Source organism: Malaclemys terrapin, chromosome 15, assembly GCF_027887155.1.
Source record: "Malaclemys terrapin pileata isolate rMalTer1 chromosome 15, rMalTer1.hap1, whole genome shotgun sequence".
Classification (NCBI taxonomy): Eukaryota; Metazoa; Chordata; order Testudines; family Emydidae; genus Malaclemys; species Malaclemys terrapin.
In genome coordinates, this window is record NC_071519.1 from 10443999 (window position 1) to 10467052 (window position 23054).

General features: G+C 51.6%; 1 protein-coding gene across 1 annotated transcript in view; it reads right to left on the bottom strand.

Annotated features, from left to right (window-relative positions):
- Window positions 1-2386: 2386 nt before the first annotated feature.
- Window positions 2387-23054, bottom strand: part of LOC128823365 (zinc finger protein 420-like) — a 64385-nt gene continuing 43717 nt past the window's right edge. Inside the window, exon 9 of the mRNA XM_054005609.1 lies at window positions 2387-6035. Coding sequence (XP_053861584.1) covers window positions 5230-6035 — 806 coding nt within the window. The 3' untranslated portion in view covers window positions 2387-5229. The remainder of the gene's footprint in view (window positions 6036-23054) is intronic.

A 23054-nucleotide genomic window follows, 5' to 3' on the forward strand; every position in this document is an offset into this window, starting at 1 on the left:
CACTGGAATGGGTTACCTAGGGAGGTGGTGTAATCTCCTTCTCTAGAGGTTTTTAAGGTCAGGCTTGACAAAGCCCTGGCTGGGATGATTTAGTTGGGAATTGGTCCTGCTTTGAGCAGGGGGTTGGACTAGATACCTCCTGAGGTCCCTTCCAACCCTGATATTCTATGACTCTAACTTAGGTCGACTTAACCCCGACTTAACCCCATAGTGTAGACCTACCGTTAGTCTCTTAGCTGGTAACTTAGCCACTCAACATTTGACCCTTCGGCTCTATTATTCTGCGTCAATGTCAAGCGTTGCGCAACCTGGACCATCGGACTCATTTGGCATTGCCAGAGACGAGGCTGGTCCTATGTCTCTTACCACTGGGTAAGGAAAGTGTGAGGATGCTAATTAAGGAAACTTTTCTACAATGGTACCACATGTACCCCCAGAACTGTATTATTTTGGGATCTTCTGCCATGTGTGTTTGTGGAAGGGGTCTCCTATGTGAGTATATTTGCATCATGAGAAACACCTCTTGTATTTTCACACTTCTTAATCTTTCAAAGTAGGAGGAGGTAGAGAAGTGATGCAAATCTGTAAAACACAACAGAAAATCTAAGGTCTGGTCTACACTACAGTCCTATATCGGTATAACGACATTGCTCAGGGTTTGAAAAATTCACACCCCTGAGCAACATAGTGATACCGACCTAACCCCCTGTGATGGGATCCTCGGGGTACAGCCTAGCACTGTGGGACCGCTGTGTCTCCTTCACTCTCCTGCCTGGGTTGTCTCTCACAAAGCTATGCCAGCGACAAGCAGCAAACCCCAAGTGCTGTGATCACGCAGCCATCGGCAGGTGGAGCCCCGCACCCAGCTAAATTGCATGAATGCTCCCTGAGCCACTCATGAAAAATACGGTGAGGCACCAGCCAATCACCCCAGCCTTACACCCCAGAAACATACTGTCTTACACTGCTCAAGACTCCCTTGGACAGTGCAAGCTCATTAATTTGCCACTTCTTCAAAGGAACATGGCCATGCACCAGCCTTTATATCCTGAGCAGAGATTCCCCAAGCACTTCAACCAAAACCACACTGGTTTAGGTAAAATATAAAACAGATTTATGAACTACAGACAGATTTTAAGTGACTATAAGTAGCAAGAATAGAGATAAAAAAATTGGTTACCTACCAAATAAAAATAGAAACACAGTCTAAATTTGAACGTTAACAAAGCAAGATTTGAATCAGTCTCTCACCCTAATGGACGTTACAGGCAGCTCACAGTTCTCAATACTCAGCCTGAACTCCCTTCCAGCCTGGGACCAATCTCCCTAGTTCAAAGTCTTTGTCCTCCACACAATCTTCCAGGTGTTGAGAGGGGGGGAAGAAGCCAAGTGCTGATGTCATTTTCCCTTTTATACTTCCAGCTGGTAGAAAGATCCTTGCTGTGACATTGGTTAGGCCAAAGACGGCACGCGAGCCGATTTTTAATGGCACGCTGCTACCTGCCACCTGCCGGGGTCTCGGCCCCACTCAGCCCCCCCCCCACCGCTCTCTCCTGTGGGGGCAGGAGGCAGAAGCATGGTCCTGCCGGCAGCCAAGCTCCCCCCTCCCCCGCTTCTTCCCCCAGCGTGGTGCTTTCCTGCCCCTCCTCCTCTCCTTCCCTGCGCCAATCACCCTAGCCAGGGGGAGGGGGAGCAGAGACGCAGCATCCTTGCTCTCCAGGGAGGAGGCAGAGAAAAGGTGGGAAACGGACAGGGCCCTGCGGAAAGGGGTGGAATCGGGCATATCCCCTCCAGCCCCCTGTCGTGAGCCACTCATGGCAGGGGGGCTGGGAGCACCCCCATGAGCTGAGCACTCCAGCTCTCTGCCCTGAACCCCCCCACACACCCAGCCCTCTGCCCTGACCCCTGAAACCCCCCCACACACATCCAGTCCTCTGCCCTGACCCCTGCACCCCCCCACAACCCTAGCCCTGACTTTTGCACCCCCCCACATACCCAGCCATCCCACACGACTCCTGCACCCCCTCACACATCTCCAGCGCGTTCTGACTCCTGCACCCCCCCCACATCCCCAGCCCCCCCCACACCCCATGCCCTGACTCTTGCACCCCCCCTCACATCCCCACCCTGAGCACCAGACGGGAGCTCCTGCACCCCTCTCTACATTCCCATCTGCACCCCCGGTCTGGGATCCCAACCGCCGGCCCCGCTCAGCCCGCTGCCGGTCTGGGGTCCCAGCTGCTGGCCCTTTGCCAGCCGGGGTCCCGCAGGCCCCGCTCAGCCCGCTGCCGAACTAGGTGAACAGAACCCCAGGCTGGCAGTGGACTGAGTGGACCACCTGCATAAGATCAGCATTTTAATTTAATTTTAAATTAAGCTTCTTAAACATTTTGAAAACCTTGTTTACTTTACATACAACAATAGTTTAGTTATATAATATAGACTTATAGAGAGAGTCCTTCTAAAAAACGTTAAAATGTATTACTGGCATGCGAAACCTTAAGTTAAAGTGAATAAGTGAAGACTCGGCCCACCACTTCTGAAAGGTTGCCAACCCCTGGGTTAGGCATATGTTCCCTCTCTAAGGAGCCTCTGGGAGAGTGGATTCTTCTTGGTGGGCCATCAATGCCTGTCTGGCCAGTGATAGCTTCTCGCTTGTTGCAGTAGAAAGGCTGGCTCTGGGCGTTTCCCAACCTCACAACGTATTAAAGTAACACATAGAGCAGTACTTCACAACTTCACATACAAGGATTGTACCTACAATTCACAAGGTATTAAGGTTCAACAGACCAAGACTTAAATGATACTTCACAAGGCCTGCATTGTACAAAACATGTCCATCATATGACAGTGGTGAATATGGGGATTCCAGGGTGCTTTGAGATACAGAGTATTACCCCTCCCGCCCCTGTACACAGGGCCATATCAGCGGGAGAGCTTATCCTGCTGACAAAGCTACCGCCTCCTGGGGAGGTGGATTATCTAAGATGACTGGAGACCTCTCTCCCTTCTCCTTAGAGCTTCTTCATTCAAGCACTAGTGGCGCAGTTCCACTGGTGCAGCTGTGCCAATGTAGCATTTTAAGTGTAGACGAGCACTAAGACAAAAACCCATAGATCAGAGCTCTAATATTCGTGTATCCCACAGTCTGCAATTGGAGCCTGACACCTTAATTCCCTCATTGCTTACCATCATTTCCACAGCATGGAAGTGGCAGCCACTTTGGGATTCACAGGGAAGGAATGTCCTCGGAAGGACTCTCTCTCTCTTTGCCTCATGAAACTTTAGATCCAAACGGTGAAAGATGATTGTTCTCAATCTAACCCTGGCATCCTTTGAGACTGTAATCTGTGACACTTAACTAGGAAGTGGAGCTGTACAAACAATTTTCCTTGGGCCATTCGTCGCCATAGCAGCTTTTACCGGGTGAAAACTAAGAACTGGGTGTGTACTATTTCTGCCCCCTTTTTTTTCCCCGAATCATTGGCCTTGGCTAGGGTACATTTACACTTCTCTGAAGTAGAACCCTTTACCAAACCACTCAAAAAACTCAGCAGTGCTAGTGCGGAACGGCTTCCCCAAACATGCCCAGTGTTTCTTTAACTTAGGAACTAGCTAAAGGCCTGGACAAGAATCTTGGTAAGTTACCAGAGGTGGAGTTTCTATTCAAAAATAGATATTTTTCTGCAGCTATTCTGCATCTTCAGCCCCCTCATATGGCAGGACTTGGGGTGCAGCTTCATTCCTCCCCCAACACACACACACACGGCAGGACTCGGGTGTGGCTTCATCCACTCTGCAGAGCAGAGCTTGGGCTACTGTCCTGCCGCCCTGGGCTTCAGCATCCATCGGGGGAGGGGCATGTCATGGATTAATTTTTGTTGTCAGACGGGGGTCACGGTGCAATGAAGTTTGAGAACCACTGGCTTAAACAATTGAACTCCACTGTGGTCATCTGCACTTGCTTCAGTTAGTTGGGATTCTGCTGTTGTTCACCATTTCCCACTGGAGATTTAAAATCACTGCTGCTTCTTTGTTAGCGTGTCCAGTAAATTGGAGAGTTCTCTCCTGTTGACTGAACTCCACTTGAACTTTCTCCACGTCATCATGGAGGGGTGGGGAAAAAGCAACACTGAAGTGAGAAGTAATGACTTTAGCAAATGGTCATTTGTCTCAAAATCTCAAATAAATCTGAGCTATGTCTCATCAAAGTAAACTAATATCCAATTGGGCGACCAAACAACTTTTCAGGAAAGATAGAAACCCACATCACAGAGACAGAATACATGACAGTGAAAGTGTCGAGTGAAATGCCAGAGCAGGTTACATCTAATAACTCACAATTGGGACAAGAGATTCTCCCACCACATTCTCCTCTGATCCATTCAAACCTGCTTCATTCAGCACTGTCGAGTTATGTAATTTAGAAAAGTTTTAGCATTTTAGTATCGTCATAATGGAGGAAAATACAGCCAACCTTCCCCCAAGTGGCTTGGCCAATAGTTGGAAACTGGGATTTAAACTGCAAATAATCCCATTGTGTTTGGGATCCATTTGAATTCCCCTTCCAGGTCTTTGACATTTTCATCTCCAGTCATAGTGACTCTGCTATAGGATTAAAGAAGTCAAAGCGTCATCTCCAAACACAGACAGCTGAGAACACTGCACCACATGACACTGAGAAGTAGAGGGACAGAATGTGATGAAGATAAACTCTGCCTGGCTCAGACAGGAGGTAACAGTTCTGCAGTGATGGGGAAGGAAGGAATCTCTGTGAGTCACCCCATCTCCTTCCAGTGTCACCGAGGCTGAAATGACACGTTTTTCCCTGCCACTGCTCCTCTTCATTTAAAATACATTTAAATATAACGGGGGGAAAAGGTCCAAAAATAACGGCTCTTCAGCACAACCCAGAGCAACGTGAGAACAACTGAGAATGAAACAATCTGTATCATGGATGACCCTAATAATAACTTTACAATAGGAGGAACAGTATAAATGTGATGCTCCTTGTTTCCTGGAAGAAGGGACGCACTCCCATTACTCCTGGGACAATGGAGTTGATAGCAAGGACAACCGGGTCCACTCCAAAACAGGGCGAAATGCAAAAGGCAAAAATGGGCAACTCTTCTGGACAAGCTGAGGGATAATGGTGCTGCAAATGGTTCAAACAGACTTAAAGGTTACTATATGGAAATTAGCAAAAGTATTAAAGAAAAAAATGTCTGGCTAGCCTGTGAGGTTTTTATGGAGTTTCTCTCCCTTGCAGATTCTCTGATGATATTTAAGGGATGAGCTCTGAGTGAACCTTGTCCCACACTCACGGCATTCATAGGGCTTCTCTCCTGTGTGGATTCTTTCATGTCGAGTAAGTTCTGACAGCTGAATGAAGGTCTTCTCACACTCACAGCACTCATAGGGTTTCTCACCCGTGTGGTTTCTCTGATGTCTAATGAGGTGTGAATGCTGAATGAAGGTTTTCCCGCACTCAGAGCATACGTAAGGTCTCTCCCCCGTGTGCATTCTTTGATGTATAATGAGGTCTGAGCTCTGAGTGAAGCTTTTCCCGCACTCACCGCATTTATAGGGTCTCTCACCTGTGTGGTTTCTCTGATGCCTAATGAGGTGTGAGTGCTGAATGAAGCTTTTCCCGCACTCACAGCATCCATAAGGTCTCTCCCCCGTGTGGATTCTCTGATGTCTAGTAAGCTCAAAGCTCTGACTGAAGGCTTTCCGACACTCACAGCATACGTAGGGTCTCTCTCCCGTGTGGATTCTGTGATGTTTAAGAAGGGCTGAGCTATCCGTGAAGCTTTTTCCACATTCACCGCATTCATAGAGTCCCTGCCCAGTGTGGACTTTGTGATGTTTAGTAAGGTGTGAGCTGTCAGTGAAGCTTTTTCCACACTCCCTGCATTCATAGGGTCTTTCCCCTGTGTGGATTCTCTGATGCGTAATAAGGCTTGAGTTGTTAGTGAAGCTTTTCCCGCACTCACAGCATTCATAGGGTCTTTCCCCTGTGTGTATTCTCTGATGTCTAATAAGGGATGAGCAGTGACTAAAGTATTTCCCACACTCAGGGCATGTAGTTTTTCTCTTTGCCCTGAGGATTTCCTGCTGGGCTGTGGTTTCCTTCGAGTCCTTGTGAGTTCCCCAACAGTAAATTAATTTTCCCATTTTCTCCCCTGGCTGGTTTCCCTGCTCCCTCTCTGGTCTGTGCTGAATCTCACAGGCTGTTCCCTGCTCATGACTCCTGGACACATCCCCTTTCAATCTTTGCGATAATGCTCCGTGTGATTCCACTTGCACAGCATCTTCCTGCTGAGACTTCTGCTCCTCATTCTCACTCACCATCACCTCACCTGCTGGAACAGAGAGAGAAACCTCAAACAGGGATGGAAAAGGGAAGAGCAAACCAAAACAAGTGCTGGAGAGATGTCAAATAAAAACCAGGAACTGAACTCCCCCCAAACTCTTCCCCCAAAGGGAATCAATTTGGCCTTTACATCCCATCTAAATACTCAGTGGGAAGGGAAGAAGCTACTGACAGGTGTCAGTTAGGATCTGTAGTACGCCATGAGTTATATCTTCCCTGGGGATACGACACCTCCTGGGGACAATTCTTAACTCAAAGAGCTCCCAAGGTCTTCCTAGGGTACACCAGATGTCAACTTCAGGCACTTAGATTCTGAGTAGGTTTAATGTTTCCTCACCTGTGCAGGGACCTCTCAGGAGCTCCCTTTTCTCTGAACTGAGGAGGTCTGGGACCCATGGCTCTTCCCTTTCTTCCAGCTGGGAGATCACATCAGGTTTGGAAACTAGAAACCCTGCTCAGATGAAAGAAAACAAATGAGATCAGGTGAATTCCTGAGACTCTGTCATAAAAAATAGTCTAACTCCAGTCCTTAGTAAACCAATGAAATCCCAGGGCCACCTCCTCAGGTTCTCAAAGGTGCAGAACACTCTGTTTATATGGGATTGAACTACCTGCTGGGAACATGACACTGTGTGACAGTCTGTACTCCTATGTTCCCTCTTTTACAAAATGAGCTATTTTGTACAAATTATGCCTTGGGAGGGATCATTTGAAAACTCATAATCCGCTGAACATGATCATCCTTTTAAGCAACATGGCATGTAGTTATGAGATTTTACTGTATAATGTTACTGAAAATATTACAATTCTGTGGAACACCCTGAGACTGGTTCCTCAGAGACAGCAAAGCTATCATCTGGTTAAATGGCCATTCTCCGGCCAGGGGAAGGGTGAACAAGAAATTTACATTCCATCACAAGGACGGCTTGAAGCTCACATCCACAACAGACAGCCTTTCACCATGATTCAGCTGAAAACTGAAGATGTTTCTAGTACAAAGGACTGAATTATTAAAAGAGGTGAGAAAATTGCTTGATACTCTCTCTCTCCCTTTTCTCTGTGCTCATGACATCAACGCCTCCTGAAGAACTGAACTTGGGCAGCAGGAAAGGGTGAGGGGAGCCCTGGCTGAAAGGAAACCCAGCCTGTCACAACATGCAGTTAGAGAAAGACATTTTAGCTTATGAAGTTAGACGTCAGTTTGTGTTTTATCTTTTATTTCTTTCTTAACCAATTCGGAATGTTATGCCTCGTTACTTGTAGTCACTTAACATCTTTTCTTTCAGTAGTTAATAAAACTGTTTTATCTAACCAGTGTGTTTGGATTAAAGAGTGTGGGAAACTCCATTTGGGATAACAAGGTTGGTGCAGGTCATTTTCCACTGATGAAATGACAGACTTTATATGAGTATCAGTAGTGTGCTGGACACCGCAAGAAACACATTTCCGGGGGAAAGTCTCAGACTAGTGAATTTGCTAGTATTCTCCCCTGGAGTAATTTCTAAGTGGCTGACTAATATAGTGTTTCTCAAATTCAGCCACCAGGGGCTTTTCTTACCACCACAGCATCCTGGGTAGTGATTCGGGGAAGTAAAGCAGGGATTGGGCCCTGTCCCCTTTCTGGGCATGGTGGGGCTTGGGCTTCAGCCCTGGGGTGGCAGGTGGCAGGCTCTGGTTGTGAGGGTTCAGGCTCCAGCCACATGGCAGTGGGCCCCATCCTCGGAGCTCCAGCTGTCGGACCCCAAGATGCAGCTGTGGGGCTTACGGCCCCAGCCTGCAGGGGGTGCTGGTCCCAGGCTCAACACCCCACATCTTCCTGGTCCCTGCTACCTCCTCCGGCTTCAGGCTCTGGTCCCAGGCTTCAGTTGTGCAGTGGCAGGCTCTGGCCCCAGGATATAGCTATGGGGCTTCAGGCTCTGGGCCTGGCTATGAAGCAGGGGTGCTGGCCTGGGCTCAACCCCTGCCCCACATTGCCCTGGCCCCCCCTGCAGGGCTTTGGGCTCTAGCCCTGGGCTCCGGGCCCTGGCCACACAGCAGTGAGTGCCAGCTCCAGTCTCACCCCCCATCAACCCACCACCCCCAGCTTGCCAGGGCTGAGTAAGTCCACTGTGAAAATTGATATTTATAGGTTTGTTAATATCACTTTTCACAGCAGACTTACTAGCTAGCGAGGAGGTTGTGAAAAGTGATATTAAGAAACATACAAATAGTACTTTTCACAGCAGCTGACTTATGACCTAGCAAGTCTAGGGGGGAAAAAGCAACCAAAAATGCAAAAGAAACAAGAACAAAAGACAAGAACTTGCAAAGCACCTTCTTTGTGTTTCTCTGCTGCTTAGGTCCAGTAAAGAATAGAGACAACTGTATATTATTTTATTACTGAGTCTGCAAAAAAAACCCTACATAAATTATTTTTGTTTTTCCTAAAGTTAATTAAGTATTTTAGGAAAAATTGTCAGAGCGGAGGCCAGCAAGAGTTCATGGCCGCACTCTGAGGCCACCAAAATACGTGTTGTGAGAACTCCTGGACTAGCAGCACCCAATACTGTGCAGCGAGAGTGAATGACATGCTGGAGCCTGGGGGTTAACTGGCCAGGAGAGGTTGTTCTCACAGCAAAGCTGTGTAAAAGGCACCCCGGGTTGGGGAACTGAGGGGAAACAGCTGTTCAACAGTCCAAGGGTAATGTCACAGTGGCGCTGTGAGAAAGATCTATGCACAGCTTGTTATTTTAAGCACTGGTATAGTGATTTTAAGGGAAACTCAAGCATGGTGGCTAGAAACAGTTAAAGAAAGGTTACAGTTTGTTGTGTTCTGTCTGCTTACTTTGGGAAAGGGAAAACGAAACAGTAAAGCATAAATATGAGCAGTGACAACTGCAAAGTTAGAGGCAGCAGGAAAAGTACCAGCTCTGGCAGGCAGAAATGTGACTGAAAGCTGCACTGGAAGCTGAAAAGCAAAAAGCAGAAAGATCTCCTGTGAAGGAAGAGAGCCCAAGAAGGTGTTATCGGTGTATCAGTACCCTGCTGAAAGAAACCAAGCCCCAAGCAATCCATGATAATGGGCTAATGATAGCTGCAAAAGCCTCGGAGGCATCTGAAGCCTACCTGACACATTTTAGAACTGGCTCTGCAGAGCCAGATATGGAGCATATTAAGGTTGTCAAAATCAATGGGCAGGCATCTGCGGGATGGAAATGTGATGGTGCACAGATTTCTCTGGTTAAACAAAGGGTGGTCCTAGAGACTGACATGGTACCTGGTCAACTGGCAGAACTTGTGTTAACAGGAGGATCTAGGCTCCTTGTGCCTTTAGTGAACATGCCCTATTGACAGCCTTAGCCACATGGGGTGGACAGAGGCTGAATTACCCCCTCCTATCCTGGGCATTCACTCCTGAGTGACTAGCAAAAGGACAGTTATGTGCTAACAACATTACCCCCCCGCCTCCCCCCAGTGCTGGACAGGTACAATCAACTGCTTATAAGGCTGCCCAGGGCTTTTCTTCTTCCCCACGGGAGCCTCCCTTTTTATGTTCTTCAAAAAAATGTGTCTCCCTTTTCCCTTCCAGGGGCCTCCTCCAGCACACACTTCCTTGTGCTCTCTGGAGTGGGGTCTGCCTCTGTTCAGCTCCAAAACGCTGGCAGCTGACAACTGGGTTAGACGCCTCTGTTAGAGGCATCACTTCTCCCTCTCCCTGCCCTCCTTTGGCTCTGAGGGTGTGTTGCCTTTTGGTGCTGTGTAGGAGTTATTCTCACCTCCCCGCACATACACACACAGATACACACTGCTTTCTCCTTTAGCAGTTTCTGCGGTTTACCATTTCCTTCTGGACAAGCAGAATGTGAAAAATAAGAATCAGGCCAGTTGACTTCAGGAAAGATGGATCCCAAAATCCAAGGAGCCTGCAGAGAAGAGAGATTGTGACTATTGCACATGGTGATGGGGGAGCAAGATGCTCCACATCTCAAGGAGTTTAATTACCGACCTAGGCCATTTTCACATTCTGCCGTACAGTCGAGACCAGTGAGGCGTTGTCATCTGTAATCCTGGGTGACTTTCAATGTTCTGCTGCTGGAGCTCCCTTGTCTGGCATTGAAGGATGCACTGAGTATTTGTGAGATAAATAACCCTGGACCAGCAGCTCTGACTTCAGCAACCTGCTTATGGCACCCTTGACACATTGTGGCTTCCACCAGCCTTGGATACAACTGGCAAGAGATTGCAACACCCCCACTCCTTAATTTTCCCAAAACCATGTGCTCTGCAACGGCTACTTTCTCCTCGACCATTCAGAGGAATAAGGATTGGTTGCCCTCAGAAGAGACAAATGGCCCAGCTTATCACTTTAATTGGAGATAGCTATCGCTTGTATTCAAAGACAGCACCAGATTCATTCACTAAACGTTTAATCTAACGAAAGCATTTAAAGTGAGTTCAGGTATAAACAATAGAGTTAGAAATGGTTACCAGGAAGTGAACAATGCTTTCTAGAGACTAGGACCTAATAAAACTACAGTCCTGGTCCAAGGTAAGATTCTTACCACACTACTTTCCACCAAGAAGGCAGACCACCCAGGGCCGATGCAAGGATATTTTGTGCCCTAGGTGAAACTTCCACCTTGTGCCCCCCCCCCCTCACCTGCCCTGCCCCCCCGGGACCATCACTTATTATAAACTTTCAACATACTTTCAAAAACACACCCTTTTTAGTCACATATTTCCTTCCTTCATTCTTTCATATCAAAATCTACTACATTTTATTCTACCTTTAGAATATCCAATTATTGTTACTAATAATTTTTTTAAAATTAGAATGGTGGATACTCCATCATACAACAACTGACAATATCAATATGACAAATTTCAACAACCTACACACGCCTATTCACACAATAGTGAGTTGGGATCCCATGCCACTCCCAGGAGTCATCGGTGGATCCCTGGTGAGACTAGTGGATCCAATCGGAGAGAAACCCCCATGCAGCTCTGGGGTGGGCAGGTGGCCTGAACTAGGTCCTTTGCCCGATGTCCCTTGACCCTTTTTGCTTAGTGCCAGGGAGTCCCACTTTTTTGACTGCTTCTTGGGCACTGGCAAAGGATAGTGGTGCCAGACTGAGCCCGGTGCCAGGGGTGCACTACAAACCGAGGTCGAGGTGCCAGGCCTAGAGGCAGGAAGGAAGCAGGTGCTTCGGGCGGCCAATACAAAGGGGCGGCACGTTCAGGTCTTCAGCGGCAAGTCCTTCAGTCCCTCTCTTCCTCTTTGAGCTGCCGCCAAAGAGGAAGGGAGGGAGTGAAGGACCCAGCACCAAACTGCCACTGAAGAAGGAAGCAGCGTGATTGAGCTGCCGCCGAAGTGCCACCGATCGGCTTTTTTTTTTTCCGCTGCTTGGGGCGGCAGAAAACCTGGAGCCGGCCCTGCCGAGATTGCAGTCCTGCGCCGGGCAGAGTGCAGCCACCATGAGGAGAGCCCTCAAACGAATATCACGCTCCTATGTTCTCGGACGAAAATTTTTACAAATCCGACACTTGTCTTTCATGTGTGATCGCCCCAAGCACTTCAGGCAGCTGCTATGGGGGGTCACTCATAGGCTTAGGCCTGTTGCAGGCATAACAGGGCTTAAAACCCAGATACTGACAGGGGTGGCAGGTCTGTAGAAATTTTGGTGGTGCCTAGAACCCACCCCCCCAAACTCCAGCCCCCACCTGCCTAAGGCTCTGGAATGGAGTTGGGGGGGGGGGAGGAGGTCTTGGGTGCAGGCCCTGGGAGGGAGTTTGGGTGGGGGAGGGGGGTCTGGGGTGCAGGCTCCGGGAGGGAGTTTGGGTGGTGGGTGCAGGCTCCGGGCTGGGGCAGAGGGTGAGGCTGCAGGAGGGGGTGAAAGGTGCAGGCTCTGGGAGGGCGTGCGAAGGGCTGGGGTGCAGGCCCTGGGACGAAGTTTGGGGGCAGAGAGGGTGTGTAGGAAGGGGGTGGAGAGGTGAAGACTGGGGGGTGGGGCTGAGGGATTTGGGGTGTGGGAGGAGGCTTAGGGCTGGGCAGAGGGTTAGGGTGCAGGAGGATAAGGGCTCTGGCTGGGGGTGCGGGATCTCGGGGGGAGCAGGGCTGAGGATGAGTTTGGGGTGCAGGCAGGCTGCCCCAGGGATGGGGCCAGAGAGGACTCCCCCCAGCCCTCTCCCCGAAGGCAGCAGTGAACTCTGGGGGAGGGACCCCTCCTCTCTTCCCCCCGCAGCACATTCACTCTGCACCACGGTCACTGCACATGCTCCTAGGGCCCCTCTCAGGTCCAGGAAGCCCCCTCGCCTCCCCGGTGGTGGATGCCGGGGGGGGGGGGGTTGCCATCACAGGTGCGCCTCCTCCCCTGCTGCTGCTCCTCACTGTAGCCTCACTGGGGGTGACCCTTGCCCAGTGTGGGGCAGGAGCGGTGACTGTGGGCACGGGCTGTGCTGGTGGAGGGTCCCAACGGAAAAGGGAAGGGTCGGAGGGGGAAGGGCAGGCTGCCCTGCCACTAGTGATGGAGAGGCACTAAGACCTTGCGGCAGCAGTTGATGCCCAGAGCCAGTAGAGTGGAGGCAGCGTGGGACACACTCGGGGGAAGTGTGGGGAGGCAGCAGGTGGGGGCTGGCAGGCTGAAACACTGTAAAAAAAATTGAGGGGCACTGCTTTTTGGCACCCCCAAATCTTGGCATCCTAGGCAACCGCCTAGTTTGCCTAGTGGTTGCACTGGCCCTGAGATCACCCCCTTACTCAGTATCTCCCCCAAAGTCAAAAGTGCTTGGTTCCTTTGTCATCTTTGTGGGAGGGATAGATCAGTGGTTTGAGCATTGGCCTACTAAACCCAGGGTTGTGAGGGGGCCACTTAGGGAATCTGGGGCAAAATCAGCACTTGGTCCTGCTAGTGAAGTCAGGGGGCTGGACTCAATGACCTTTCAGAGTCCCTTCCAGCTCTATGAGATCGGTATATCTCCATATATTATCTTAAATGAAAGATAACTTGGGGTTCTCTGCTCTCTTCTGTATAGTTCAGTCAACCTTTGAAAGGGAGTTTCCTGGAGGTTCCCCTCCAAAGTAAAAGGCATTCAAGCTGTGAGGAAGGAGGCCTGGAGTCTAGTGATGAAGGAAGTTCCATGCTGGTTTCTTCCCCTGCTGGTGCTTGCTAAAATGGAATTTGGTCTGGTCCTGAGATAGCCTCCCCTGCCATGATGCTGAGTGGTTACCTCTGCCCCTTGTAAGTATGACAGGTTTGTTTTTCGTTTATGTAAATTGCATTCCCATTGTCTCTTAATGTACCCTGAAAGTGCCTTCAAGGTGGCAGAACCACCTGCCTTTGTCTAGGGTGGGGTAACTTCTGCCCTGGCTGGCAGACACGCTTTAACATCATTCCCCAGCTATCTGTAATCTTGCCTTTGTCCTCCATACATACACCATGCAAGAATATTAACGAACATCATGCCAGTAGCTTTCTATTGATATCTTACATGACACCTTTTCAAGACAGGTGAAGACATTAGTGACTTGGGGTCAGGCCAGCTGAAACTCACTATCAGATACCATGGAGCCCCTTCCCCCGGGATGCTGGGAGGGTCAGAGACATAACCAAGGAAGTGCATATTTGTGCCAGGCCTGCTGGGTAAGTCCAGCGGATACCCAGGACGTTGTAGCCCTGGTCTAGTCCAGGAGAAGGATAGTTGTAGAATTCCAGTCCAGGAGAGGAAAAGACAGGTGGCCTGACACCTGTGGGGCGAAGGGGCGCACTGAGAGAGAGCAGGAAGGGGACAGGGTGAAGCTAGCCTTCTCACTCATTATGACACCCACTACTCTCACCCCTCCCCACCTTCTTGGGACCCACAAGCACCGCTCCTCGTGTTCTCCCCTCCCCTCCCATTGTCGCCAGCCTTCCTCACTAGAGCTTCCCCCAAATTTCCCACTGTCCAACCACTTTCCATCTCACCTTCCCTCTGCCCCAAGTCGTCTTTGCTTCAGACTCCCAAGAGCTCCAGTTCCCTCCCCATTGCTAGTTCCCCCATTTCCTGAAGCAAACACTACCCAGCCCCCACTTCCCCTTTACTCCCACCGCCACCACCACCCCTCCCAGCTCCTTGACATCCTGACCTACGCCTTCCCATTTCTTCCAGCCCTCCATTGCATCACAACTCCCTACAGAACCTACTCCATGGTACATCTCTTTCCCACTGCCCCCAGACGTCCCAGCTCACAGGAACTCTTCACCCCAAACCTACCCCCCACCAGCCTACCACTATCTGGACACTCCCCTGCTCTCCAACACCCTCCCTCCCACTGCCTGGACCCTCCCAATTATAGTTATTTATTATTTCTATTACCGTAATGCTCATATCCCCAGTCATTGACCAGATCCCACTGTGCTAGAAATTCTACAGACATAGAACAAAAACACAATCCCTGCCCACAAAGGGACGAAGAATAAGACAAGAGACAGATGGGAACAGACAGACGGGAGATGTGTCCCAGTTTGTACGCTGAGCCGAATGCTAATGAAGAGATTGTGAAATCTTCGAGAGAGGAAATTTACACGAAAAAATAAACAGGATCCGGAGTTTAGATAATGGCATGTCGGGGGTACATTTGGATGTACAGGGGTACAACCTGCAACTTCTACCGGGGAAGCAAGTGGACAGCATGATTTGTTGCATGAAAAATAATGGAGCAAATAATTAAGCAATCAAGATGCAAACCCCTAGAAGATAATAAGGTGATAAGTAACAGTCAGCATGGATTTGTCAAGAACAAACCGTGTCAAACCAACCAGATAGCTTTCTTTCATGGAGTAACAAGCCTTGTGAATGGGGGTAAGCAATAAATGTGGTATATCTTGACATTAGTAAGGCTTTTGATACTGTCTCCCATGACCTTCTCATAAACAAACTAGGGAAATTTCAACCTAGATGGAGCTACTGTAAGATGGGTGCAAAACTGGTTGGAAAATCGTTCCCAGAGAGTAGTTATCAGTGGTTCACAGTCAAGCTGGAAGGGCACAATGAGTGGGGTCGCCAGAGATCAGTTCTGGGTCCAGGTCTGTTCAGTATCTTCATCAATGGTATAGACAATGGCATAGAGAGTACACGTCTCAAGTTTGTGGAGGATACCAAGCTGGGAGGGGTTCGCAAGTGTTTTGGAGAACAGGATTAAAATTCAGAATGATTTGGACAAACTGGAAAAATGGTATTAAATAAATAGGATCAGTAAGGTCAAATGCAAAGTACTTCACTTAGAAAGGAAAACTCAACTGCACACATACAAAATGGGAAAGGACTGCCTAGAAAGGAGCACTGCAGAAAAAGATCTGGGGGGGTCATAGTGGATCACGAGCTAAACGTGACTGAACAGTGTTGCAAAAAAAAGCAAACATCATTCTGGGCTATATTAGCAGGAGTATTGTAAGCAAGACACGAGAAGTAATTCTTCCGCTCTACTCCACGCTGATTAGGCCTGAACTGGAGTAGTGTGTCCAGTTCTGGGCGCCACATTTCAGGAAAGATGAGGACAAATTGTACAAAGTCCAGTAAAGTGTCTTTCGCTTCTGTTGAGAATAATTTCAAGTGCTGTAAAATCCACAGGCAGGCTCTGACATGGCCTGCTCTTCAGTTTTGCCAGTACAGCTCTGCTCTATAGGGCTGTGAAAAAAAATCACCCCTCTCCCCCTAAACCAACATAGCTATCTTGGCAAAAGATTCAATGTAGACACAGTTATAGTGGCAGAAAGTCCACTACAAAAAATGTTGCAAACTAAATGCCCAGAAACTACTTTACTGCAGAGCTAAAGGTGCCCAGTGCTGCGCCCGCCCCCGCCCCCCCCCCCCCCCCCCCCCCCCCCGTAATGCAACCTTAACTCTGCTCTCAACTGAAACCTTGCAGCTGGTAAGAGCCTCTGGGAATGGTTCTGTCAGGGTGGTGCAAAGGTTAACGAAGTACCACAGGAACTGGAGAATTCTCCATCTGTTGTCAAGGCTGGATGCCTTCCTGGAAGATGATTTAGTCAAACACAAAGTGTTCAGCTCAGTACAGCAGTAACTGGATGAAATTCTATTGCCTGAGTGACACAGGAGATCAGCCTAGATAACCTAATCATCCCTTCTGGCTTTAAAAAAAAAAAATCTATGAATCTATAACAGATACGAGGAAGGACGAAGAACATGGCATTGTTTGCGTTGTGCTCTACAGATGGGAACACCAGCATTTATCTGCCTGCCCCCCAGCTGTGTGCCCTGGGCCAGCTGTAGCTGTAGTCGCATGGTGGAGGGAGCAGTTGGAGCAGCTTGGCAGAGCTGTGACTGTGGTATGCAGAGAGTGCAGGTGACCCCTGAGGGACCGAGTCTGCCCCATGTCAGTGCTCAGTGTTGTAGGCTGTGTCACTAAAGGTGCACAAGGGGGAGTTCTTGCCACCGGGATTGTCAGCACTCTAGTGGGATACACGCTAGTGTTCTCCAGGGCTCAGTGAGGGTGCAAGTGAAGGCAGGGCCGACTCTAGGTTTTTTGCTGCCCCAAGCAAAAAATTTTTTGGCTGCCCCCAACCCCAGCCCTGGGCTCCCCCCGCACCTCCCTGCCGCCCCAGCCCTGGGCTCTCCCCCCCGCCCCAACCCACCCCACCCGCACTCCCTGCTGCCCCAGCCCTGGGCTTCCCTCCACCAGTGCTGACTCTGCCCGCTCCCCCCTCGCCTCCAGCCGGTCTGGTGCTGGCAGAGTCGAGGTAAGCAGCGGGTCTCCTGGGCCGCACCTCAGCTCAGGGTCCCTACAGCCAGGGCTCCCGCCTCCAGGACTGGCCGGGACCGGGAGGGCAGAGCTGAGGGACTGCCCGGCAGAGGAGCCAGGGCAGGGCAGCCCCACAGGGAGCGGAGCCCTGGAGAACGGGACGCGGGTCTCGCACAGCAGCGCCCCGGGCACCGGTCCCCACTATGGCCCCGCTGCTGCTGCTGCTCCTGGCTGCCCTGTCGCAGTCCCTGGGTGGCTCGGGCTGCGGCGCTGGGGGGCACCCACAGGCGGCTCCGTACGCCCCACGGGGCGGACCCCAGCCTGAGTGTCCCATGCTCGGAGCCTGCTCAGCCATAAGGGCGCCCCCCGTGCAGGATGCGCTGCTGCTGCCAGGGCCGGCTCTAGGCTTTTGCCACCCCAAGTGGGGGGAAAAAAAAAAAAAAAGGCTGGCTGGAATGCCGCCCCTGAAAATGTGCCACCCCAAGCACGTGCTTGGTTTGCTGCTGCCTGGAGCGCTGGTGCCTGGAGCCAGCCCTGAGTGAAGGTAACGACTCAGAAGGAATCCTCACGGTGAGGGTAGGGGAGTGGGATCATTTTGCAAGTTGGAGCTGTTTTTTTGTGGATTAGGATCAGTGTTTGAGTGAAGTCCGGGGGTAAGAAGTTTCTTTTCTTTATGCTGGACCAACCCCCATTTTTACCTGAGCAAACAGGAGATATTTGACATTGTGCTGTTCTGCTCCTGTGCTCTGTTCCCGCAGTGTCCTGGAGCAGGGGAGGGCAGAGCGCTAGTGTGTGTGTTACTGGCTGAAACAGGCCAGACTAGAGGTTGCATTGTGGGGGTGACGCGAACCTTAATTAGTCACTTCCCCTTCTAAGAACCGAGGGGACGGGAATCCTTACCCAGCGAGGTCACATTCCCATAGTTCTCCTGCATGACGGCTCTGTAGAGAGCTCTCTGAGCGGGGTCTAGCAGAGCCCCCTCTTCCCTGGTGAAATACACAGCCACCTCCTCGAAGGTCACCGGCCCCTGAAAGAACAAGAGGCCAACACTGAGTATCTGCTGCCCCATTCACAGCCCCACTATTCATCACGGTGAGAGAGCCCCTTGTCTCTCCCAGCAGATCCATCACACCCCTACTAGCCACAGACTGATACAGAAGATGAAGCCCCTAGTAGGGTCTGGGGAGAGCTCCTTGGTAGGAAGCCCAACACCCTGCTCATTATGAGGAGCTGGATGTGAGGGGCAGGGTATCTCCCCTAAATCTGACTGGTGGGTGCCCCCTTCATATCTCACAGCAGTCGCTCGTTAGTCGGATCAGGCTCCAGCACTGGGAGTCTGGTCAGTTCTCCTAGCCCCACCAAGTTGATTGGTCCTGTTCCTTATATTAGGGCATTTCCACCTCCAAACGTCACTGGTTTCTTCCTAGAATCTAAGCCACATATTAAACTAGTTCTGGCAGGTTTGCCAGACCCTGTCCTTTTCCCTTTCTGCACCCTGTGTATTTCCTGCCCCGCTCCAGCCTCCAAACCAGACTGCACAAACCTTCCCACCTCCTATGTATTTGCTGTCCCTCTCCCTCCAGCAGGAACCCAGAAGTAACTCCCAATAATCCATAGCTGAACTGGCTTCTCTGCAGCCATTTCTGTTCCCTGTCCCAAGGGAGGCTGGGATGAGCTGGAGCCTGGCAGGGCGAGAAGGGCAGTTGTGGAAGTTTCAGAACAGGCTTTAGTTCATTTCACATCACGATTCCCCCCAGGCCCTTTCCCTTTGGACAAACATGATAGATTCTGCCATGCTGGGAAAACGCTTGATCTCTTTGTTACAATGTAGACCTGGCCCCTCCTGCCAGGCTATGCTCACAGACAGATTTTTAAGCCTCTCCAGTCACAAAGTCTTTGCTAGAAAAGAGCAGAACCAAAAGAGTCACTGTGGGGGATTCCCTCTGACACTGACCCCATGGCAGCCACACCCCAGCTGGGGGGGGATATGGAGTCAGGAACTGGCTTTTCCTCTCTCTCATACTCATCTTGTCCACAGCAAAGTGACACTGCCCAGGGATGCAGTAATCCATGTGTCTGGGCAGATTAGAGTCCTGGAAATCTCTCTCCCCACTCATTTCTCCTACTGCCCCTTTCAGTCTCTCTTTCCCCTGTGCTCTCTCCCTGCCCCTCTGGCTGGGAAAGTCTCATTCCTGGGTTGTTTGCTCTCCCATGGCTGGATTTTCTCCTGGCAATTGCTAATGGGAAGAGCTGTTTGTGCAGAGTCTCTTTCATGCCAGTCCCCAGTGTGTTAGAAAGTCTGAGACAGGAGGTCTGGTATAAGGGCCTGGGATAAGGCCTAAAGCAAAGTTAGCAAAGAGTCAGGCGCTGCGTAAAAGTCAGCCCCCATTACAAAACAGATGCCTGCTTGCAAGTTCACCATGTGGCCCATGAACTTGGCTTGCGTTGCACAAACACAAGCAGTCCCAGGCACTAAGAAGTCATGTAAACACCTAGCAGAGGGGTAGTATCAGAGCACCCCGACACAAAGTTATGGTATAAACACACTCCCCAGAGATGATACAGGGACACACTGACCCCTCCTAAAGATCAGGGCAGGACAGGGTGATGGATAGAGATGTCTGGATCGAACCACCAAGTACAAGGTGAAGGGTGGTAACTAACCACGTCAGAGGGGTAATACAGAACTTGTTTGTATCAGTGTAGAAGAAAGGGGTCACAGAGGGGGTGGAAAGTCCCACCACTCACTGAGCCAAGTCCGTTGTAACGGGCGTCCACGTGTTAGTGTCCCCGAACAGTCTGCCAGGCATTAGGACTGTGCATCGTTAATAATAAGCCTGGCCAAGCGCCTTTGCCACTCAACCCAAGTCTGTGGTCCTTAGGGGCAGTTCGATCCAGGCTTGTGGTGCCGGCTACCTGGCCAGAGCTGGTGCAGCACGCAGAGGAAACACAGCCAAGCACTGACAACAGCCAGCACCTTCCCTGAGGTCTCTCAATTACCTGGAGTCTCTGGCTCAGAATTTAGTATTAACAGGGCCTAGGGCTGCCTTAGGGGGCTAGTACCACTTGGAGAAAGTCCTCACCTCAGGTGGGCACAGAGGAAGCCTTAATTAAGGTCACTTCTCAGGACCTCCCTACCCCCGGCTCCCCGGGGAAAACAGCAGCTGCTAAGCCTGGACTCTGATCACAGCGGAGGCTGCAGCATCTGACCCAGGAAGCCGAACCCCATATCCTGAGCACAGAGGGACAGAGTTTGAACAACCTTCCCTCCTTTAGTGCATTTCACATCTATATTTGATAACTAAATCAAGAAAAAGGAGCAACATTTACCAAGATTTTATATTCACGTTCAAGAATTAGAGAAAAGGGGTAAATCTGAGATTGTTCGTATTTTATAATTAGAGAGACTGGAAAATCTCAGGGCATATTCAATCAGTAATAGACAACTAGAGAGAACGTGGGGCAAATGTTTAGGGTATTTTAGATCAATCTTTAAGATTTACAGAGAAAACGGGTCCCAAACTCCCCATTTGATCCCGAGAGAAAAACACCAGTATTTGAGGGGATTTTATGTTGCTACTAAATAAGGAGAGGGGAAAGGGGGACAGTTTGAAGGGATTTTATGTGACTGTCCAACAAACAGAAAGTGACGGTTCCCTCCCCTTCACACGGGCCGCAGGGAGCCCTGGGGGGGGGGCAGTTTGAAGGGGGCTGGGGAGGGGAAGCTGGAAGGTCCCTGGATGAGGGAAGGGGGCAGCAGTGGGGGATGGGCAGGTGACTGGGGGCGACCGTGTTGGCAGTTCGGGGGATTGTGTAACTGGGTCTGGGCCATCCCCATGGGGGACACGTGCTCCCGCTTCCCTGCCCTGGCAGAGAACAACCCCCCACTCCCACCCCAGAGGCAGCCAGGTCTCAGGGCTCCCCCAAACAGCCCCCCCGACCCCGACCCCTTTGGGGGAACGACTCAGGGCAACAATTTCCCACGGGGCCCAGGACAAATGGCTGCAGGTACAGTGGGTGGGGACCCCCCATGGGAGGGGGTTGTAAAGGGACCTTGGAGGGTTATGGGGAGAACAGGAGGGATCGGGGGAGGGGAAATGGGGGGGCGCCCCGGGTTTTACACCCACGTGTGACACGGGGAAGAACTGGAGAGAAGCTGTATTGGGGGAGGGGAGGCAAGTGGCACAGACAGGGACCGGATCCAATTAACCCCCCGCAACTCCGGTTTCCGTCCCCAGCCCCCGGGAATTTCCTGCTGCCCAGAGACAGTTCAACATCCCCCCCACCCGGACCCAGCCTCTGCTCACCCCCCCGGGGTCTCTGACTCACCGGGGGGGTCCCGCTCCCCCCGCCCGGGCGGCTCCTACCAGCAGCAGCTGCGAGCCCCGCCTGGCACCGGGCAGGGGGGGAGGGGGCGGAGAGAAGCAGCGGCCGGAAGTGACGCACCGCACTGGGTTGCGGGAGGCGGGGGTGGCCGCTGCCGTTAGGGCGGTTGCAGCAGCGCCGCCGCGCGCAGGAGTTCGGTCGGGGGCGGGGCTATTGCCCATGCGGCGGGAGGGGCCAGAGCAGGGGGCGGTGGCGCGCGGGGAGGGCAGCTGTGGGGCTGGCTCTGGGCGGGGCAGGATGGGTAAGGGGGCTGGAAGGGAGGTGGGGCTGGCTCTGGGAGAGGCGGGGCGGGGAGGCTCCGTTTATTGCCAGCGGGGGGGTTTGTCTCACACTCCATGGGGCTGGAAGGGAGGTGGGGGGGCAGCTGTGGGGCTGGCTCTGGGAGGGGTGGGGGGCAGCTGTGGGGCTGGCTCGGGGCAGGACAGGGGGGGCAGTTGTGGGACTGGCTCTGGGAGAGGCGGGTTGGGGGGCTCCCTTTATTGCCAGCGGGGGGGTTTGTCTCACACTCCATGGGGCTGGAAGGGAGATATGTGGGGCAGCTGTGGGGCTGGCTCTGGGCAGGGGGGGGATCCCTTTATCCCCAGCGCTGGACCCCCCAGGATCTCCCTCCTCTCCCAGGACAAACCCCCACGGCCTCACCGCCGCCTTAGGCAGGGCCTCCGTGCTGGCAGCCCCCTGCGTCCCACCCTAAGCTGCGTTCAGCCCCCGGAAAGGACTCCGGCTTTCCGCTCCCCGCCCCGTCACACTGGCCGTGTTGTCAGTGGGTGAATCGTAGCGTCGTAGGCCTGGCAGGGACCTCACGGGTCAGGACTAAGGATTATCTAGCCCATCCCTGACAGGGGTTTGTCCAGCCTGCTCCTAAAAATCACAACCTCCCTGGCCATTTATTCCAGTGCTTAACCACCCTGACAGGAAATTTTTCCTAACGTCCAACCTAAACCGCCCTTGCTGCAATTTTAGCCCACTGCTTCTTGTCCGGGCTGCACTGGTTCCAGAATGCCTGTGGATGTGGGTGGTGCCTGCGACCCCCGCAAAGGGGAGCCCTGACCAGGGAAGCTGGTCATAGTGAGAGGCTTGTTCCCGGGCTAGCACCGGCCCAAAACCTGGTTGTCAGACGGGTGTCCATTTTTAGCAGTGCCTCTGAGGTCACGCTCGCTTAAAAATGGCATCCCCCCCCATGCAGCGTGACCTCATGCACCATGCATAAGAGTTTGCATGGGGGAAGGGCGGGTCACATGAAAGGGGGTGGGCCCCAAACATTCCCAGAAAGTCCAGTATTCCAGCCCCCTGACCCACCTCAGCCCTGACTAGGGTGACCATATGTCCCGATTTTATAGGGACAGTCCCGATATTCAGGGCTTTTTCTTAGATAGGGACCTATTACCCAGTGGAGCCGGTTCGCAAGAACCGGTTGTTAAATTTAGAAGCCATTGTAGAACTGGTTATTAAAGGGGCCAGCGGGTTAGCAAACTCTGGTCTGTGGGCCACATCCGGCCCGTGGGACCGGCCTGTCCGGCCCACCTGAGCTCCCAGCTGGGGAGGCTCCCCTGGCCCCACCCCCACTCGCCTCCC